The following is a 21,111-nucleotide window of genomic DNA, read 5'->3' on the forward strand; positions in this document are numbered from 1 at the left end:
CTGCTATAGAGATGTGCCAGATTCATTAATTCATTCATTCATTCAGAGCATTCTTGGAAAACAAAATGTGAGCAGTTACCCTGAAAAGGAGAAGGCACACGCGCACACATAACATAACATAACATAACATAACATAACATAACATAACACACAACACAACACAACACAACACAACACACACACCTCACTTAGAGTTCAGATCTTGAGAAGGCCTGTGCAAGGCCTTAGCTTCAGTACCACAACCAGCAGTAGCAGATGAAGGCCAAAGCACAAGATGTCAACTGCGAAATGGGGGCCAATGTTGCTTTTGTAGCAAATAGACTAGCTCACATAGGTAAGAGATGGGCACTTTTCTCAGTCTGAGGGCCACCTTTCCTGTTGGGCAGCCCTCTGGAGGCTATGTGCCAGTGGCAGGTGTGGCAAAGATGAGTGTGTAGGTCACACATTATCATTCAAAATTAGATTTATTATGTATCTTTTCCCCAGGATGGGTCACAACCATTTAAAATACAACATTCAAAATGGTTTAAAACAAATCAGTCCTTCTCCATCCTCCAGCTAGGGAAACAAGGTATTATCACACATTCCAGGCACATAAAATTGCTATAGGAGGGAGCCGAGCAAGACCAGTGATGGGTGTGGCCTGCGTAGTCCCAAGGGCTAGGCAGAGGCAGTGTGAGCCACCACTGGCCACCAGAACTAAGGTTCCCCTGTCAAAAGGGGTAGTTCTGAAGAGGTAGCTTTTCTCTCAGCTCCTCCTCTGGCAACTGGGAGGTGGAGTGATTCATGAACTGACAGAAGGTTCCTTCTGTGGTGTTGACCACGCATCTTTACACCCTAGGCAAGCCAAAATGCTTCATTTAGTCCTCTGAAGCACATTACATAGGCCAACCGTAGCTTTAAATAAGCCTTTCAGTCATCTGTGGAGAAACTCCATGCTGACCTTCCATATGTATTAGAGGCTGAAACTCGGTGGAGTTTGCAAAAGTCTGCTGAGAGGCACGGAAAAGAAGGTCCTTCATTTCTCCATATGGACATCCTCTTTCATTCCAAGTCTCAAAGTATGGTCAAAGCAGGCTACCAGCCCCTCACAATCCTTTCAGAAGGCAGCTCCCCCAGGTTAGAAATAGAAGATTTATCAACCCCACTGTGGTCTATCTCGATTTCACAGCAGAACCCGCAAAACTGGTAACACCATGGCATGATGGCATGGAACTTGCGTCCCAGGCCGGAAAAACATTTGGCAAAGGTTTGTTGGATGGCAGTGGAGGAGAAGTAGAAGATTGCTGGGTCCATGGAAGCATTGAGGGTGCTAAGGAGCAAAGCATAAACTCTCCAGGAAGGACTCTCATTCTGGATGAAGCCCACAATGTGGGAGATGTTGTAGGGAGCAAAGCAGACCGCAAAGTTGAGCAAAGTAGCCACAGCGAGCCCCACAGCCCGTTGCTTCCTGCGGGCATGGATGTTAGGCAAGGAGGTTAGGATGCGGACTAAGTTGACATAGCAAAAAAGGGTGATGAGGAAAGGGAGGAAGAAGAGGGTGATGCAGAGCTCCAGGCGGACAGGGAGGAGGATGTTGAGCTGGTTGGCGGAGAAACTCTCATAACATTTGGAGGCGTTGGCAGAGTTGGAGATGGTTTCGTTATTATGGTCTGGCACCGCGAGTTCCACGATGTAGACAATGCTGCAGTGGGAGCAGGCGAGGAACCAGAACAAGATGCTGGCAAACACCGCATACATTGGCCTCCGGTTCAACTTGTACCTGATAGGATAGGCAACGCCCAGGTAGCGCTCCACACTAATGGCCATGAGGAACAGGGTGCTGATGTAGATGCTGCTGTAGTAACAGAAGTTGGTCAGAGGGCAAAGGAACATGGGCAAAGGCCACGTCATGTCCGAAGCGGCCTCCACCATCTTGAAGGGCAGAAAGAGGAGGAGGATGACATCAGACACAGTCAAGTTGAACAAGAGGATTTCTATTGGGGTTGCCTTCTGGCGCACCTTGGCTTGGAATGTGTAGAAGGCCAGGAGGTTGGCTGGGAGGCCAGCCAGGAAGGCAAAGATGTAGACAGCAAGGACCATGGCATTGTATAACGACATCCTTTCAGTACCTGCAAAATAAATAAAGGCTTTGCTTTACCTATGCAAGGATACTGCCCCACAAAACCCCAATTTATCTCACTCTCAACCAGGGCTGGAGAAACCCCCACCCCATGTTACTTTGAACTACACAATTCCCATCACCTTTGACCTTTAACCCTACTGGCTGGGGCTAGTGAGAACTACACTGGTACCTCGGGTTACAGACGCTTCAGGTTACAGACTCTGCTAAACTTCAAATAGTACCTCGAGTTAAGAACTTTACCTCAGGATGAGAACAGAAATCAGGCACCAGCGGCGTGGTGGCGGCGGGAGGCCCCATTAGCTAAAGTGGTACCTCAGTTTAAGAACTGTTTCATGTTAAGAATGGATTTCTGGAACAAATTAAGTTCTTAACCTGAGGTACCACTGTATAGTCCAGCCAGTGTGGTGTAGTGCTAGGAGACCACATTCAAATCCCCACTCAGCCATGAAGCATTCACTGGGTGGACTTTGGCTAGTTGCTGCCTCTCAGGGTAACGTACCTGACAGAGTTGTTGTGGGGATTAAATAAAAATGGGGAGAACCATGCACACCAACAGAGGTCCTTGGAAGGAAAGGTGGGATATGAATAAAATAACAAATACAACATCTAGAGGGCCACATCAGGAGGATAAATTTGATTGAAATCTCATGGAATGGTGAACCAAAAGGAAGCTATCCTCCAAAATTTGCACATCTCTGAATTTTGCAGTGCATTTCCTCAACCAAGAAATGAGTACAATATGCATAGATTACTGGGGAATGTGCATATAAATGCATACAGTAGTAAAAATAGCCTGACTTTTAATGAGGACTTTTTTTTTTTAATTAAAAATTGCAAACTGATTTAGAAAGGAGGAGAAATAAACCACTGCAACTCCCTCTTGGAAACCATCTTTCCCTTCCTCTTGGAAATTCAACAATATTAAACAACCTGACTGCAAATTTATAATTAAGCAAAGACCATCACCGTAGGAAAAGAGAGGAGAAACAAAGCAAGCAAGCACATCCAATACCAATACCAGATTTTAATCCTTGAACTTCCCTGAGACCTCCGGGTATAGGGCAAGATATAAATTCATTAAATAATAAAATAAGAAGAAGAAGAAGAATAGTCTCAAATGTTTAAGGAGGCGACTCTTGCACTCTCCCCAAGCAGATCCCCCAACTGTGTGTGCACTTTTCTTCTCATCCTTTGGGTTCACCACCGTAGTTTGCCTCGGCTTGAGTCAGCCCGGGAAGCGATATAATCCCAACTCCCTCTGTCAGTCACTCACACAGGGATGGTGCAGGCTTCTCTCTGCTGGCAAGAGATGGGGAAACACCAGCTTAATTGGGAGCAGCGGATGAAGGCCGCTGTGGACCAGGGCGAGGTGGGCAGCTCATCTCCTACACCGATGGCCTCCAGCTGCTTCTGCCTCCAGGGGAAAAGATAGCAGGCCTCCCTGATATCTAATATTATACATTATTCAGAGTTTATTTGCACCAGGAATGAACTGAAAAGGTGAACTGCTCACAGGTTAGCAAAGAATTCCATTATTCCCCAGATGGGAAATGTTTGTATAACTCTAATAAGAAAACAGCAGAATAATGGGACCAGACATCTGTGGTCTGCATATCGCAACATCCATATGCAAAACAATAAATCCACAGGAAAAGAAGTTGACCAAGCAAGAGTTGTACAGAGGCACAAGCAAATCCATCAATTGGGTGCCAGGGTTGTGGCTATTCTTCTAAACTACATGTAGCCAAATGAGAGTACAGTGGTACCTCAGGTTACATACGCTTCACGTTACAGACTCTGCTAACCCAGAAACAGTGCTTCAGGTTAAGAACTTTGCTTCAGGATGAGAACAGAAATCGTGCTCCGGCGGCGCGGCAGCAGCAGGGGGCCCCATCAGCTAAAGTGGTGCTTCAGGTTAAGAACAGTTTCAGGTTAAGTACGGATCTCCGGAACGAATTAAGTACTTAACCCGAGGTACCGCTGTACTGAACTTTTCTGTGTATAAGTCAAGGATTTTTCACGTTAACTTAATGTTGAAAAATTTGACTCGTCTTATAGACGGGTAGCGCGGGGGGGGGGGTTGGTTGCTGCCGGGAGCTGGAGATTGTTATAGGCAGTCTTGCAGTATTGCGGGTGATTGTTGGCTGTGTCCAGGCCTTTTTTTTATTGGCTGTTGCAGCAGACGCCTGGTCAGACGTTTGGTTGCTTTTGTGTTGTGTGCGATAGGAAGTGTTGTTCAGATGGGCAATTCTCCTCCCAAAAAGCTCAACAACTCTGGGAAACCTCCCCCCCATTTTCTTAATTTTTAGTCCCTCAAAATAGGGGACGTCTTATACATGGGGGCGTGTTATACATGGAAAACAATGGTAATTATGTTTTTTCAAGGTATTTATTCATTATTGTTTGATTTCATTTGGGTGCTGTTGTTTTTAAAAGCATTTTTTTTTTCAGAGGGAGCACTATGCAGATTGTCTGTAGTAGTCTGATTTTAAAATTGGGAAGGGAAATAAGTTTGCAAGAGTCCAGGTTTTTAATTTATTTTCAAACTCAGAGGTACCAAACAAACTCTCTAGTTCCTAAAGTTCAGTTCCAGCCAAATGGGACTCACGGGAAGGGATAGGCATATATGTCCATATCTTTTTTTCCAGGCTCACATTCAAGTCGCCACATTTCCACATTAATTTTTGATTTATTTATTTTTTAAAAAAGTCCTCATTAAAATTCAGCAGGATTTCAGTTCAAATGTCACCTGACATATATCCATATGCAATTTTGCCTAAGATCCATACTTTTGCAAAATGGCTCTCCCCTGATAATATGCTTCTGTGTGATATTTTCCACTAATGTGCATGTTTTCAAGCATTTCCTCCCCAGACTATGAATTTGTAAAGAAATTCCTGTGCTGGAGAATAGCATTGAAAGATTCAGAGAAGATATGGATTTTGAAGGATGTCTGAGTCTCAGTTTGCAAAAGGCTTCTGAAATCAAACAGGTTCATGTATAAATGCAAAATGAATCGAATTCCCCCCAACCCATCTTTCCTCACAGACCATTGCTTTGGCATGTGTATAGCCATAAGAGCATAAGTAGAGCCTGCTGAATAAGGAGTACTTATCTCCCACAAGCTACCTTTCTATATTCAGGATTTATTCTTATTTCGTGCGGAGAAGCACCCAGTTGTGTGAGCCTCCAGCTCAGTCCAGAGACAGATTGACTGCCTCAGCTTCTGCCCATCAGCAGCTCATTATAGGGTTTATTTAGCTGACCTGTATATTTATTTGACTGTATTTATTTAGCTCCACTTCCTGCTCAGATAGAGCGAGGCTGAAGAGGGAGAGGGAAGAGAGCGAGGAAAGGGGTTCAGAATGCAGTTCAAATAACAGGGAGCTCCAGGACTAAAAGACAAATCAAAAGACACACTTCTTCGTAGAATAAGGGAGTGGTTCCTATGTACAAGTACAGTGGTACCTCAGGTTACATATGCTTCAGGTTACATACGCTTCAGGTTACAGACTCCGCTAACCCAGAAATAGTGCTTCAGGTTAAGAACTTTGCTTCAGGGTGAGAACAGAAATCACACGGCGGCAGCAGGAGGCCTCATTAGCTAAAGTGGTGCTTCAGGTTAAGAACAGTTTTAGGTTAAGTACGGACCTCCAGAACGAATTAAGTACTTAACCTGAGGTACCACTGTAGATGGTTGTAAAGCAAAGCCAGTGCAAAGTTACACCAGATGCAAACCTGTCAGGGAACTGACATCGGAGCTAGAAGCGGAGGGAAGGCTCTCAAATGATGCTGGAGAAGGGCCCAGCAGGGAGAGAGGCAGCTCCGCAGATGGGGAAGCAAATCAGCGCAACACCAGGGATAAAGAGGGGCTGATGGGGGAATCGGCGAGAGGGCTCCAGGACTCTTCACCGGACACCAGCGGGGAGAGCACTGGTCCCCCGCTACCCACGCCCACCCTGCGCAGAAGACTTCCGCGCAGAGAGAGTAGGAGGAGACTGGGTGTCAAACAACTTTTATGTTGGAAAAGATTTAAGAAACGTCCACTGACGGATTCTGCTAGCGACTGAGGCAGCCACGAAGTGAAGGGCTGCTCAGACTGAAAGGTTTAGCAAGGCAACAAAGCCTGGAGAGGCGGCAACTTACGCACGAGCAACCCATACACATTACAAAACCACATTCAGGAGTGAGTCTCCTGCTGCTGCTGCTCTGCTTGAACGTTAAACAGAGAAAACAATCCTTGAAAGTCATGTTCAGCACAGAGTTGCCAGTACAAATGGCCAAGTTTAAATGACTTAGGATCCGGCCTAAAAAAAACCCTCTCCGGCCCCACCCCTGCCACACAACCACCATTCGTCTGCATCCAACCAGTGCATGACACCTCCCACCCCCTTCTACACTGCTTTTCTCAACCTTTTCCAAATTTACAATACCTTTTTATAAGCATCAAGCAGGTAGGAGATCTTATTCCTGATTTTAGTGGGAACCAGTGCTTTTTTTCTTTAAAAACAATGTTTAGGGGTACTCTCATTTTGACTCGAAAAAATCGCCAGGAAGGGAAGTGAAGCTGCCATCGGAGGTGGTAACAATGAAACTGACCAATCGCCATGCTAGATTCCAACTGCTACTTCACACATTAAACACCCGCTTCCGTCTGAGACTCAGGAAAAACCGTGACAGGAAATGAGGCCGCCATTGGGGGTAGCAATGGAACTGACGATTCACCGTGCTAGAGAAGAAACTGTTTTTTTTATTTTAAAAAATAGTTTCTTCTCCCATTAGATTCACAAAATGTTTAGGGGTTTGCATACCCCTGCATACCCCCAGAAAAAAGCACTGATAGGAACACCGTCCCCATATGAGCAAAGATTAGATTGTCAAAGAGCTTTGCAAACAGGTATAGCAGCTTGCGGTCGCCACTAAACTAAATTCCGCCCAGGAATGCATCCATCATAAAGGCGTCCTGTTATGACAAAACCTGAGAGGTGACATTAATTTTCTTTTAATGAGCCTGTTTTGAGCCTTCACCTGAGCCACTGCAAAAGTCCTGAACTACATTCCTTGCCTGGCATGGGAGTGGCAAGTAAAAGCTGATCATGGGGGCTCAAACCCTGAGCTGAAGAAGGAAAGTGGAATAAATGCCAGGACAAACACTGTTAAGATATGGTTACTAGATTTTTTTTCAATGAATCCAGGGACACTTTTTTTTAAAAAAAAAGCTGAGTAGCAACAGGGAGTCAGTAGTGGGGATGGTGAGGCAAAAGACCCTGGGCCCAAGCACACATGCATATTGTATAAAGGTGCAAAGCCCTTCTTTTGCACCCTGTGAAACATAAATGCGCAGAGTTTTTTAAAAAACTGGACAACAGCATGCCACCCTCCTGTGACATCCAAGCCTCCCCCTGGTCTCCTGCCCCCTCCCCCCTTTGTTTTGACTGCTCAGGAGTCACGGGCAGGCAGCTGTTGCCCAGTTTTTTTTAAAAAAACTCTGCACATTTATGTTTCACAGGGTGCAAAAGAAGGGCTTTGCACCTTGCCTGGCAGAAAAACCGTGTGCCTTGCGCCCCTCCTGGGCAACACCCGCCCACCCGTGACTCCTGAGCCTCCCCCAATCGGTCAAAACAAAGGGGGAAGGGGGCAGGAGATCTGTACCTCTGGACATCCCCGGTTCCCCTTCAGCAGTGGCGGTAGCAGCGAGCAGCGAGCAGCTCCTGAAGCCAGCCAGAGCCAACTGCCCTACCAGGCTGGTTCCAGGCTGCTGAGGCTGCCACTGCCACGTTTCCTGAGGACAGATTTGCAAACATGGGGACATTCCGGGGACGGAATTTGTCCAGGGACAGATTTGCAAATCCAGGGACTGTCCCCGGGAACCCGGGACATCTGGTAAGCCTATGTTAGGAGCCTTGTAATCTGGCCTGGCAACGTGCAAGCTTTTAAATTATATGGGCAGCCGGTGCAAGCTTTTAAATTGGCAGACATACACCAAAAGGCCTGGCCGGCCCTGCAAGGGACCCCAGAAACTTAGACCTTTGGCCCTTCTGTGTCTGCCTTCCCGCGGCTGACATTGCTTCCCATCTCCCCCTCGAGCTTCTCCCAGCACACCTCTCTGCTGCTGCTGTTGCTTGTCTCCAGTCTAAACAGTGTGTGGTGAAGGAGGAGGGATCGCCTCCCAAGTGAGGGGAATTATTTATCCATTAGTGTCTCTGAGGGATAAATCATGGGACGGGAAGTCAATACAATCCCTTGGGGGAAAGTGAAAAGCTAGGAGCCTGAATGTAAACACACCGGGAATAGAACGCTTTTGTACAATACCCAGCTAGAGTCCCGGCTTGTAAAATTGTTCATGAATACACGTCCCCTCGCTTGTTTTGAGAACCTTGGCAGAGCCTCTCGCTTCCCAGTCTGCCTGTTTCATTTTCACCTGCTGCTCAAGATGCAGATGATGAAGAAAGAGACACCAACTGCTATGGTTAAACCCTCCCCCCCCACACACACACAAATTGTCACAGAAACCGACTTTCCAGAAGGTTGTGGAAAACTGATTTAACATTTTTGGCGTGCTGTACGCTGAAAGAAAAGTGTACAGTGGTTCCTCGGGTTACATACGCTTCAGGTTACATACGCTTCAGGTTACAGACTCTGCTAACCCAGAAATAGTGCTTCAGGTCAAGAACTTTGCTTCAGGATGAGAACAGAAATCGTGCTGCAGCAGCGGGAGGCCCCATTAGCTAAAGTGGCGCTTCAGGTTAAGAACAGTTTCAGGTTAAGTACGGACCTCAGGAACAAATTAAGTACTTAACCCGAGGTACCACTGTATATGGAAATGATGTACCAATGGCATCTGACTCCTAGTAAGTTAGCAAAAATGTGTAAGACAGGTACAAATATCTGCTGGAAATGTAAAGAAAAAGAAGGCACCTTTTATCATACATGGTAGTATTGTAAGGTAACAAAAGCATTCTGGGAAATGATATATAATGAGTTGGAAAAAATGTTTAAAATAGCTTTTATTTTATTTTTTAAAAAGAGGCTTTTTATTAGGAATTGTAGGTGCTGATATTCCAAGGGAGCAGAAAAGACTGTTTTATGTATGCGATGACAGCTGTACAGATACTATTAGCCCAGAGATGGAAAGAAGATAAAGTCCCTACCAGAGAAGAAAGGAAAATTAAACTTGGATTATGCCGAAATGGCAAAACTGACTGGAAGACTCAGGAACCAAGAAGACCAAAGCTTTGACAAAGAAAGGGAAAATGTTTATAATTTATCTTGGAGACCACTGCAAACAGATGAAAACATTAGCAGGATTGCAATAACACTTGTAATGTAGAAGTATTAGGGAGATAACGGAGATATAAAATATGAACTATTGAAAAATATACAGTAGAAAAGGTTAACAATAGGACCCACAGAGGGGAAGGTGGGAAGTTCAGAGATTCAGAGGAATCTTTAAATGTGGGTGTGTATGGTTGTATTGTTATTATTTTATAAATAAAAATGATTTAAAAAAAAAGAAAAAGAAACTGTCATTCTGCCCCCCCCCTTATTTTTTGGTGGCATCTCCAGCAGGGTTTTTCCATATCATTTTGTAGGACTGTGCATTCCCTCCCTCACCTCAATACATCAATCTCCCACCACGTTGGGCCAACCCAGAGACCACCTCCTTCAAATCCAGTCCCAAATTAGTTTGAGGTAGGGATAATGTAGAATAAGAGGTTTTCTAAATCCATTATTAAACGTATAGCTGGGAGCAGGGAAGGGGTTAGAGCCTGCATCTCCCCACCTCCACCCCAACAGAGAGCTTGTTTGGGGGGGGGGGTCGGTTTTGTAGGGTGCTGTTTTGCTTTCATCTAGGGAAACTGCTGCTCAGCATCTGATGTGTGGAGAGTGAAGGGTGCTGCTTCAGGGATGGAGCAAAAAGCAGGAAAGAGAGACCACTGGTAGCAGGCGCCTGTCTTCTCCCAAGAAGATGCATCCAGCGGTCAGGTAAACCTTGCAGGTTTCTCCACCTTCTGCCCCCTGGAGTGCCCCCAACCAGTCAGGGCCAGTTTAACCTGCAGCAATCTGTGGCTGCCCCAGCCCAACTTGACTCACACCAAAATCCCTTCCAATATGCCCTGTTTGGCTTGGGATTTGAGCCTCAGCACAGTCCTATCACTCACTAAGCTTTTAAGTAGAGCAAGGGGGGGCAGAATGTATACGATCCTTGAGGTCCCTATATCTGGAGACCCTTGAGGTCTCTATATCCTTAGGCCAGACCTCTCACAAGCCCTGGTCTATACCCTTTCTGAATTATTTTGCACAACCGAAACACATTCTTGAATTCTAATGAAGCCCCTTGTTCACCAGGATGGAGGATGGAGGGTGTGTGTGTGTGTGTGTGTGTGTGAGAGAGAGAGAGAGAGAGAGAGAGAGAGATGTTCAGCAAGTGAAGCTTTTCCCTTTTATCTTAGCTCTGCGCCCAAAAATGCTTCACTTGTTGAATTTAATGTGTGTTGGGCTGATTTTAAAGGCAGAAGAGCAGGATGAGGAAAAGCCCCCCCCCCAATTAAAAGAAGCATGGCAAAAATGATACAAATGGCACATGAGATAATGCCATGTACTTGGTTTGTACATTTAGATATTTGTCTGGGGAGCATGCAAATGATAGGTCCGAACTGGATGACAAGTTTGGATATGTGGCAGCTCTTCTTCCACCTTCTCTCACTTCAGATATGCCACTCCATGCAGAAAACGACACACACCTGTTGATGGTGGTTTTGAACATGCAAAATAAGCCTCGCAGCATCCTGGGGTAAATGCCACCAGGAAAGGACCTCTTTGTTGACTGTGATATGCATGGGGACAGAGTAGAACTGACCGTGACAGCTGCAAAATGGGAGGGAGATGGAGAATTTGGCTGCGTCCCTTGATGCCCTAGGTCTCCAGCTGCACTACGCATTCAAAGCAGTATCGTGCCACTTTAAACAGTCCTTGGTTGACCCTGGGAGCTGTCATTTTTAAACGGTGGGGTGAGGTGCTAAGAGACCTCTCCCCTAGCTACAATTCCTAGAGGGCTTGAACAATCAACCCCTCTTCCTAAGGAACTCTGGGAATTGTAGCTCCAGGAGTGGAATAGGGGTCTCCTAACAACTCTCAGCCAGTGGCAGAGGAAGAAGGGGGTAGGGGAAGCGCACCACCCCCAGCAGCAGGATCCCAGTGGGGTTCCATTGCAGCTGCCCCGCCCCCGCCCACTCTGGGCGGCCCACCCCCAAAACGCGCACTCCCCCTTTGAGTGGCACGCCCCGCCCCTGCCTGCTCTCCGCCCCCGGTGCCGGAGCATGAAGCTCCGCCACTGCTCTCAGCACCCTTTTGCAAACAAGACTTCCTAGGATTCTTTGGGGGAAGTCATGACAGTGGTATGATGATGCTTTAATTGTATGGTGCAGATATGGCCTTTATCACTTGGAGCTTGTGATGGGGGCATGGCAATTTCTCCAGTTTGCAAATGGGCCCATGGGCCCACCCCCCAGAAAGGTTGGTGACTCTTGCTATGCACCCTCACTTTGATAGGGGGGAGGAGCCCCATTAAACGGAGGGGGCCTTACTTCTGAATAAGCCTGCACTGTGAATGAAAAAGTGAAGTGAGCCCAATATTTACTGTGAGCCATTGTGTAACCGTCACAAGGGGATCACTACGTGCCTCAAACCCTGACTGCTACAGATAAATAATTGGATGGCAAACGCTTGTTAAATATCAGGTATTTTGATGAGTATACACCCACTCAGAAAGTATTTGGTATCCAGCGTTTGCGAAAGGGAATGACGAGAAAGGAGGTGTTCCTTTTCGAATCTAGTTGCCACGGAAGTCAGAAAGTGCTGAACATGCCTGTATAAATTAGCCCTTGAACCAGGCAATCAAACCAGCCACCTTGAGGGACAGAAACCTGACAATGACCTCTGATAATGCCAGGGTGCTCAGCCATGACCTTCACCTGCCCTGCTTGGCACCCTTCTTGAGTGTTTTTGCCTAGCTGGAATGTGTCCTTTCCTAGGTGGAGGATAGAGAGGGATGGGTGAATGTATAGAAGCAAGCCTACTGTACAAAGGTAAATTGGGCATTTGTTGCTCTACCCACATTAGGCTTTGGCACTGTCCCTACTGGCATGTCGCCCTTGTAAATTTGCCCAGAAGGGAAAGTGGCCCTTTGGCCAGAAAAGGTTTCCAATCCCTGGCCTATGCAGTGATTAACAGTTCCTCTGGTCCCCCAGAAGCAACCATAACTCTCTGGGGACAGCCTGCCCTTGGATGTCCATCATGGAATGGGAGACTCCCTTCCTTCAACTCTATTCATCACACAGAGGAGATGAGGAGTCCCTTGTTTATGCTGGATAAGAGAGACCAGCAGACCTGGTCCTTCTTCATTTCCCCAAGTTCTCTAACACATACACTGAACTCAAAGAAGGGAAAGGCGAGTTTCACTTTACTCCGAGCTCAGGAGACACTTGGGAGCATCAAAATGCAGGGCTGGTTTGGAAGCTCCAGCTGGTACATACTGCTGTTGGCCAAGAACATGTGGCACCATCACTGGCACTGACTGCCCATCTGCTTCCAAGCCAGGCTCAAACAACTTTGGTCCAGGGTCCCTCGAGGACCACCTGAACCCGTCTATCTGAGCACCACAATTTAAAAAGGATGTTGACAAGCTGGAACGGGTGCAAAGGAGGGTGACCAAGATGATCAAGGGTCTGGAAGCCAATCCTTATGAGGAGCAGTTGAAGGAGCTGGTTATGTTTAGCCTGGAAAAGAAGGGACTGAGAGGAGATATGATAGTCATCTTCAAATATCTAAAGGGCTATCACATGGAAAATAGAGCAAGCTAGTTTTCCCTTGTTCCGGAGGCTAGGAACGAAACAAATGGATTCAAGTTACAAGAAAGGAGATTCCAACTAAACCCCAGGAAGAACTTTCCAACAGCAAGAGCCAATCAACAGTGGAATGGACTCCCTCTGAAGGTGGTGGTCTATTGTTCATTGGAGGGTTTTAAGCAGAGGTTGGAAGGCCATCTGTCATGGATGCTTTAGCTCACATTCCTGCATTGCAGGGGTTGGACTAGATGACCCTTTGGTCCCTTCCAACTTGACAGTTCTATGATCCCAGCTCCACTGAGACCATCTTTACCTTCTGTTACAGCCTGCTCCGCCAGGCTTATGCAGGCAACTAAGAATACTAAGAACCTACCATATTTAAGTGATCTCTGGTTATTAAATATTTATATGGTTTTTATGGTGCAGTTTTATGTATCACGGGTGTAAACTGCTTTGATACTTATTTTTTCTTTCTTGAATAGCGGCGTAGAAATATTTTTAGAAATACGCAAGTAAATATTACTTTCATAGCTCCCAAGAGCCTTTCTGAAGTGAGAGATTAACCCCATGCCTCAAGGTCTGGACTCTAGTGATGTCCTACAGCAATAAAACCCTCTCTTTCTGTCACTGAGCTCCTGCAAAGTCTGTTGTCGAGGACATGAGTGAGACCAAGTTCTTAGGAAATGACCCTCATCACCCGTTCCAACTCTACAATTCTATGGTACTTTTTCATGCACCAGAAAACCATTTCTGGGAGGAAGATGGTGATAGAAAGTACCCAGGGCAAGGACAGGGAACCTTCAGGTTGTGGACCCACCAAGCACCCCCCCACACACAAACACACACTTGGCCCACAAAGCTGATTAGGAACCACTAATCAGCTGATCAGTCCTGTTCACAGCCCAAGACATTTTGGCACCTGAGGTGAACCGCAAAATGGCATCCCTTTTCCATGCCTGCCACCAGGGAAGAAGGAGTGAGTGAGTGGAGATCTAAACTGGGAACAAGGGTGAGAGGAGATGAACAGTGCCTCTAATTCGCCAAGAGGCCTCTGTAGAGGTGGCATGGGTGGTGGCGGTCAGATTCGGCCTCCAAGGAGCATGGCACAACTGTCACTGCTAGGGCAGCAGCAGCAGACGATGCATTCCTTGGAGTCTGGATCTACTACCCGAGGTGGTAGCCTCCCCTTGTTTCATGGATAGGCTGGCCCTGGCCCAGCCCTTTGCAAGTCCTGACAACCAGCTGATCAGCCCCTGTTCATGGTGCATTGCTTCAGCAATTCATTGGATGCCGAGCAGGCATTTGCTCTGCAGAATCTTTTCATCAAAGCCTCTCCAAGTCTGGTCTTGAGGGCCAAGACAGAAACCGCACAGGTGAGTGGTGATCCGATCTCTCAACTCCCCCTCCCCTACAAAGGGGAGTGGGCTATGATTTTTATCAGAGCAGAGGAGCTGGGAGATAAGTGTTTCTTCATCCAGTCCCCCTGCACTTTCAAGCCTCTATTCACCTCGCCACAGACAAGAAACATAACCCACACAGTTGTTGGGATGCCAGTATTTTTGCATCAGGTTTGGGAAGGAGTTGGGAAGCAGTTTAGATCTCGAAAATGGCACTGGGTGGACTATGCTGAAATGGCAAAACTGACTGGGAGACTCAGGAATCAAGAAGGTAATGACTATTAAAAAGAATGGGGGAAATTCATAACTTACTTAGGAGACCATTGTAAACAAAAACGTTAGCTGGACTTTAAAATAATTTGTAAAGAAATGAAAAATATGGAAAATTCAGAGAGATGAAAACTGTGGAGAATGTAATGATATGTAGTTTTAGAAAAAAATATTTTAAGGACCCTGTAGGAGATGGGGGGGAGTCACGAGATTCAGAGAATCTTGTAAATGGATATGTTAAAGGGTTGGTTTTTTTTTTTTTGGTTTTTTGATTTTGTTCTTGTAAAAACCAATTAAAAATATTTTTTTAAAAAATGGCACTGGGTGGAAAGCTTGAACTAAATACATTTTTCTCTAATATTGCTGCCCCATTCAAAAGAAACCCTCACAACCCTTTCTGTGGCTGCTTCAAAGTTAGGAAACACAGCCGCAAAATGGGAGGTCGGATCTCTGTTTGACCCTCTGAGTCCAATAATCCTTAGATCTTTATTCACTCAAGAAAGTTGCCATCCAAAATTATATGGATTTCACACACACTCTGTCTATGTCCCAGGAAATATAAATACAATTTCATTGTTTCGTGCCCTTGATGTGGGGAGTGTTATATCTAGCACCATGCTGAATTTTTCTCTCTTTCCCCTTTACTATTCTCCGTGCATTTAAAGGTTATCAAGCAGGAAAGAAAATATTTGTGCCGTTCTCATGGATGGGGTGCAAGATTTTTGTGAGATTGGTTTTGAGATGGCTGGGGCACATGAGCTGACTCTTCCCTTGGGGCTTTTCAGATCCGGCAGCCCCAGCAGTCAGGGTGGCTGCAGAGTTCCTGAGAAATGTTTACTGGGAAGAACAAAACACTCTCAGCCTGTAGCCACCTTGGAATGATAAAATAAGCTCAAAGTTCAGCACTGTCTGAAATTTTCACTGTCGAAAAAGTCTAATGTGAGTCAGAAGAAGGAAGTGTGTTTCATGGTTGGGGGGGGACAGATTTTAGTGCAGCACCAATTGTAACTGACAATATAATCCTGGACATGCCTACTCAGAAGTAAGTCTTGTTGAGTTCAAATTTGGTTTATTTCTAAGAAAGTGGGTGAAGGGTTGCAACAACCTGGGAAGTACACCATTCAAATCTTGACACTGCCATGAAATCATTTGATGGTAAGACTGTGGCAAGAATTTGATACAGTTCACATTTATAGGCAAAGTCACACTTTTTGAAATCCTACACAAACCAAAACAGCCTCCTTCGAAATTCTTTGAATTTTGCAGTGCATGTGTCTAGCCAAGGAATATGCACAAAACATGTACATATTAGTGGACATAGCATAGAAAACTGCATCTTATCAGAGGAAATTGCTTTGCAAAAGTATGTGTCTTAGGCAAAATTACATACCAAGATGTGCATGTTAGGAAAAATTCACACTAAAATGATGCTGAATTTTCATGAGAACTTAAAAAATAAAATACAAATTGGTGTGGAAATGTGGAGCGCTGAACTTAGGAATGCAAAAATGAGAAACTCAGCTGAAAGTCCCTACTCGGTGGACTTAGGGAAGCTGTTCCCTCCTTTCATAGATCCAGGATCAGCACTTCCTTCTGCAACATGGGTACAAGAACATTGACCTACTTTACAAGATTGTTGTATGGAAGGATGTGAGGCACAAAGTTATTCCAGAGGTGTGTTGATTTCAGCTCACTGCAAAGAGTCTTAGCACATCTTAAAAGGCTGGCAGATTTCTTGCAGCAGAACCCTTCATGGGTTAGAACCCATTTAGTTAGATGCACTGAGGCTTTCCGTCAGGTTTTGACCCTATCCTTCCTCCAAGGACGTTCTAGACACACAACAATCCTCAGAGGAAGATTGGGAGAGGGAATGGAGGCTAGTCCACAGTGACAGAATGGGGTTTTATGGCAGAATGGGGTTTTCATCCTGAGTCTCCCAAGTCTTAGCCAAGTACTCTAACCACTGTTTCACACTATCCATTTTTTATTTAGAGCTCTGTGCGTCTATGAAGAGAAGATAGATCGATGATAGATAGATAGAGATAGATAGATTGATAGATGATAGATAGATAGATGATAGATAGATGATAGATATAGATAGATGATAGATAGATAGATAGATAGATGATAGATAGATAGATAGATAGATAGATAGATAGATAGATGATAGATAGAGATAGATAGATAGATAGATAGATGATAGATAGATAGATAGATAGATAGATAGATAGATAGATAGATAGAGATAGATAGATAGAGATAGATAGATAGATAGATAGATAGATAGATAGATAGATAGATAGATGACAGATAGAGATGAGAGAGAGAGAGAGAGAGAGCATACACACATATAATACCAACTTCATGCATCTGATCTCAATGACAGCTTCCTAATGATGCTTGTGGGAGAAGGGTGGATTTTAATTTTAATTCAACCCTCCCTGTGCACAAAGGTCCTGATTCTGACTCCACATCTCACCATTCTGTTTTTCTTACACACAGCTTACTTTATGGCTGATTTTTAAATAACAAACACCGGAGAACTATAATTCAGATAAGTTAACATATCATCTACTTTGGCAGAATGCCAGCCGTGGATCACATTTCCATGCCTCGCGGGTAAGGGAGAGAGACTCTAGCCCATGAAACCTTTTGCCACAATAAACCTGCTTGTCTTTCATGCACCACAAGACTTCTTCACTGCTTATAACTGTGATTCATATTGAAACGCCCCCCTGAACTCTCCAAAAGTCCCTATCAAAACCATCCCCAATAAATAGTTGTGTTTTTATTCCTCACCTCCTCTACAAGCTCAGACTTTGCTCTGCCTGCCTCTGCTCCACCGATGGACGAGGGTTTCTTCCACGATGGATCCAGCCACCTTCTGCCCTCGCAGGAGTCGAAAGGCTTTGCTCGGCTCCCACGCCCTGAAGGAGAAAGGAAAGCAGTCTGCCTGGGGCAGCAGAATCATTCGTGATCATTTGACAGAAGAAGCCCAACAGGCGCAGCAGCAGCAGGAAACTGACCTGTCTCCCCTTGTAACACAAGGGGATTTACTTCTTGGTTTCAAAACCGGGAAACAAACTCTAGGATGGAGAAAAGAGGCGGAGGAGGAATCCAATTTCAGCTGCACGCAGAGGGTGCCACCCACTGCCTTTCTAATCTACTTTTTAGAATCAATGATGCCTCTAGATTCAAATGAGTCCAGCCTTATTTCTCTGCACTGTAACCCGCCCATTGAGGTGAAAACTATACAAAGTTGTTCTTCTTGTCGTTTGCATTTATATCCCACCTTCTTCTCCAAAGAGCTCCGGGTGGCGTACGTGGTTCTCACCCTCTCCATTTAATCCCCACAACAATCCTGTGAGGTGGGTTAAGCTGAGAGGCAAAACTGGCCGAAGTCCAACCAGTGAGAGCTTGATGTTTGGGTGGGGATTTGAACCTTGGTCTCTTAGGTCCTAATCCCACACTGACCACTCCACAGTAGGTCTCAGTGGAGACACAGAAATGATGGATACTGTTTTTCTCTTCCCTGGTTAGAAAACGAACTCATGCCACATATATAAGAAGAAACAAGTGTTTGGCCTCAACACATGAGTGGGAAATGTGTGTAAGATGCCAAGGACCTGAGCAACAGGCTGTCCTTTTTCCCCCCAAATTTTTTTATTGATTTTCCACATTTGTAACAAATATAACACATAAAAAACACAAAACTAAACATCTTACAATACTACAAAAGAAAAGAAAAAGAAGAATAAAAACAGTCATAACTTCCAAAATCCAAGTTAACTTTCCTTGTAGTCTGAATTCCTCGATTCCCCCGTAACTGAATTTCATTGTAACACCTTTGTAACAGTTCTCCAAAATCCTCTTTCTAATACAATTAACTCCTTCTACTAACTAACTTCATCTCTTTTCTTATTGACTTGTCCTTAAAGCCCCTCACATCACAACACCTTTTGACCTCCCAGTGTTTGGTGCAAAGGTCTAAGGGTGGATTCTAAGCACATTTGGGGAAAGGCAGAACATGTGTGGAAGGTAGGGCTGGGTGACCAATGCTGATCAGGTCTCCTTTGGAGCTGAATCTATCAAACCTGCACTTTCCAAACTATATATGAACCCAAACACTTCCAATCCCTCAAGGAAACGGGTAATGCAAAAGACTAAAATAGTTTATCTTATAGAAATCTGCCATTGTTAGATGTATTGTGGTTTGTGGGTTTATTTACGTTTTCAAAGAAGTCACAAGCAAACCTGAATGGTTCAGGCACAGTAATGGTTCCTAGCATGTCATAAGGCCCCAAACCTGAATGACAAGATGGATGTCATGATGTCAAGATGGGTGCTCTACGGGGAGGTGGTTTCAGGCAAAAGGCCCATTGTTCGGACCAACTCTGTGAAAAATTAATAATCAAAAATTGGATTACAATTTGGTCTTTTTTTTTTTTTTTTTAATTGGATTATGATGTGGACATGTTGATTGGCTGCTTTTATTGGAAAATCAATAAAAATGATTTTTAAAAAACAAAACAAAGATGTCTGAAATGAGCACTCACACTTTACATTGTGGGTGCCCTTTGTGGGATCGTGCGTGGTGCTACAGTTCCCAGGGAACTTACTGGCAAACAGGGACTGGCCTGCCTCTCAGTGTTAATTTTTGGAGGTTCACACCCAGCCTCAATAGTCAATTTTCATTGCTGGGAGGTGGGGCCAGTCCCATATATATAAGGGGGTGGAGCTGACAGTATCCAGGCAGTCAGCTTAGGAGATTCACCCTCCCTACCCTCCCTTAGTTTAACGTTTTCTTGTTTGCAGGTTAACTTTTTCTTCCTGTTTAGTGGGAGCTGCTACGGTCTATGGCTGGTTGCTGTTGAAGGACCAGGAAGAACTTTCCCTGCATTGGCAGGTTTTGTCTTCCCCGTAGAAATCCATCACAATTTTGGTGGTTATGGCCTTGGGTGGAATCCTTTAGTCTTTTCTTCCATATGTGGGGGGGGGGCGTGAAGTGGTGACTCACCCCCCTGCGGCAGCAATTCCAGGGTCCCCCTCTTAAAGGGGTTATATAATGGGTGTCACTGGCCATACACTGAACTACTCTGCATGCTGGGATATGGGCTGGGCTGCCTGCTACACTTATGTCTCACAGAGCACCCCCATATCCTATTTACCCTGATGTGCCCCAGTTCCCCCAGCTGGGGGGCTGGGAGGGATACACACCCAAGGCCTAAGCCAAGGTCTTCCTACAGTCGGAAGTTTAATAAAGTTGTGGCTTAATTTTAATTCCATATAATGTTGTCAGAGTCTTTATTCCTTATGATCCCTGGGAGCTGGGCCTGTTGCTGCATGGTCACGCAAATGCAATATGAAGGCTTGCAACATCAACCCCACCAAGTGGGAATCCTTGCAGATGACCACAATGCCTGGAGACATTCAACTTGTGTACCCACAGTAGCGACCAGAGGAGGAATGACCACTGGGAGGAGCACAGAGAGAATAAACACCATGGTGCATCTGCAGCAGCACAACCGGACGCCTTCATATGCCCCAGCTGCAACAAAACATGTCTCTCCCATATCGGCCTCTCGAGCCACAGCAGGCACTGCAACCTTCCAACAGTTTGACTCTGATCTTGCTTCTAGCTCACATGCATGAGGATTGGCACCCAACAATGGCACATTACATTCAAGCTTCATCCCAGCTGGGCCCAGTGTTGCTCACATCCCACCACTGAACCTCCACGACAGCTAAGCTGCAAGCCTCTCCTGCTCCAAGAGATATTCTTGGCTTCTGCGTCAGCAGCCACAGCCAACACAGCGACCGTATAAGCAGAGATGTCCCTGATGTTTATGTGTCCTCGGGTGACAGCTTCCAAGAAACTGCTCCAGAAGAGGACACCTACCCTGTGTGGCTTGTTCTCAGTTGGACTGAGGAGGAAATATGTGTAGAACCACTGGCATTTGTCCAAATCTTGTTCAACACAGCCAGGGTAGTCTGAGCTCTAAAATGGAAAGATTCTCAGGTTCCAACTATATGAGAATGGCTATAAATATACAGCACTGATATGCAGAGACCAGAGAGGAATGACCTCTCAGAGGAGCACAGTGAGAGAAAACGCCATGACGTGCCTGTAGCAGCAAAACTGAAAGCCTTCATCTGTCCTACCTGCAGCAAAACTTGTCTCTCCCCTATCAGTCTCTACAGCCACAGCAGGCGCTGTGACTCTCCAATGGTTTGACTTTACCCTCGAAGGCACACTCTTCCATTGTCTCCTGAGACAGATGGATGCCAGCAACTGATATGCTGTCATAACCATGAAGCAGGTCCCAAAAGCCCAAACCACTCAAACTGGAACTAAACTGGAACTAATCAATATGGGATTAATGCGTTACTCACTTTTATTTCTGATCTTTAGTTTAGCTTTTATCTCATTTCTTAATTTTGTTTTACAGAAAGCTTTTTGAATGTTGCCATT

The 21,111-nt window shown here is 45.4% G+C and overlaps 1 protein-coding gene across 1 annotated transcript; it reads right to left on the reverse strand.

Moving 5' to 3' along the window:
• Window positions 1-445: 445 nt before the first annotated feature.
• On the reverse strand, window positions 446-17,942 carry LOC308484308 (free fatty acid receptor 2-like). The gene is made up of 2 exons (XM_081019130.1): window positions 17,439-17,942; window positions 446-2,111 (listed from the first exon to the last, which is right to left on the reverse strand). The coding sequence occupies exon 2, from the start codon at window positions 2,098-2,100 to the stop codon at window positions 1,078-1,080; it is 1,023 nt and encodes a 340-aa protein (XP_080875256.1). The 5' UTR covers window positions 2,101-2,111; window positions 17,439-17,942; the 3' UTR covers window positions 446-1,077.
• Between the last annotated feature and the right edge of the window lie 3,169 nt (window positions 17,943-21,111).

The sequence above is a fragment of the Podarcis pityusensis genome (genome assembly GCF_964106645.2).
Source record: "Podarcis pityusensis genome assembly, chromosome: 8".
Taxonomy (NCBI): domain Eukaryota; kingdom Metazoa; phylum Chordata; class Lepidosauria; order Squamata; family Lacertidae; genus Podarcis; species Podarcis pityusensis.

What these genes read in the sequence shown, in the direction of transcription:
- LOC308484308 (XM_081019130.1), bottom strand. Translation starts at nt 2,100, where the DNA reads ATGTCGTTATACAATGCCATGGTCCTTGCTGTCTACATCTTTGCCTTC.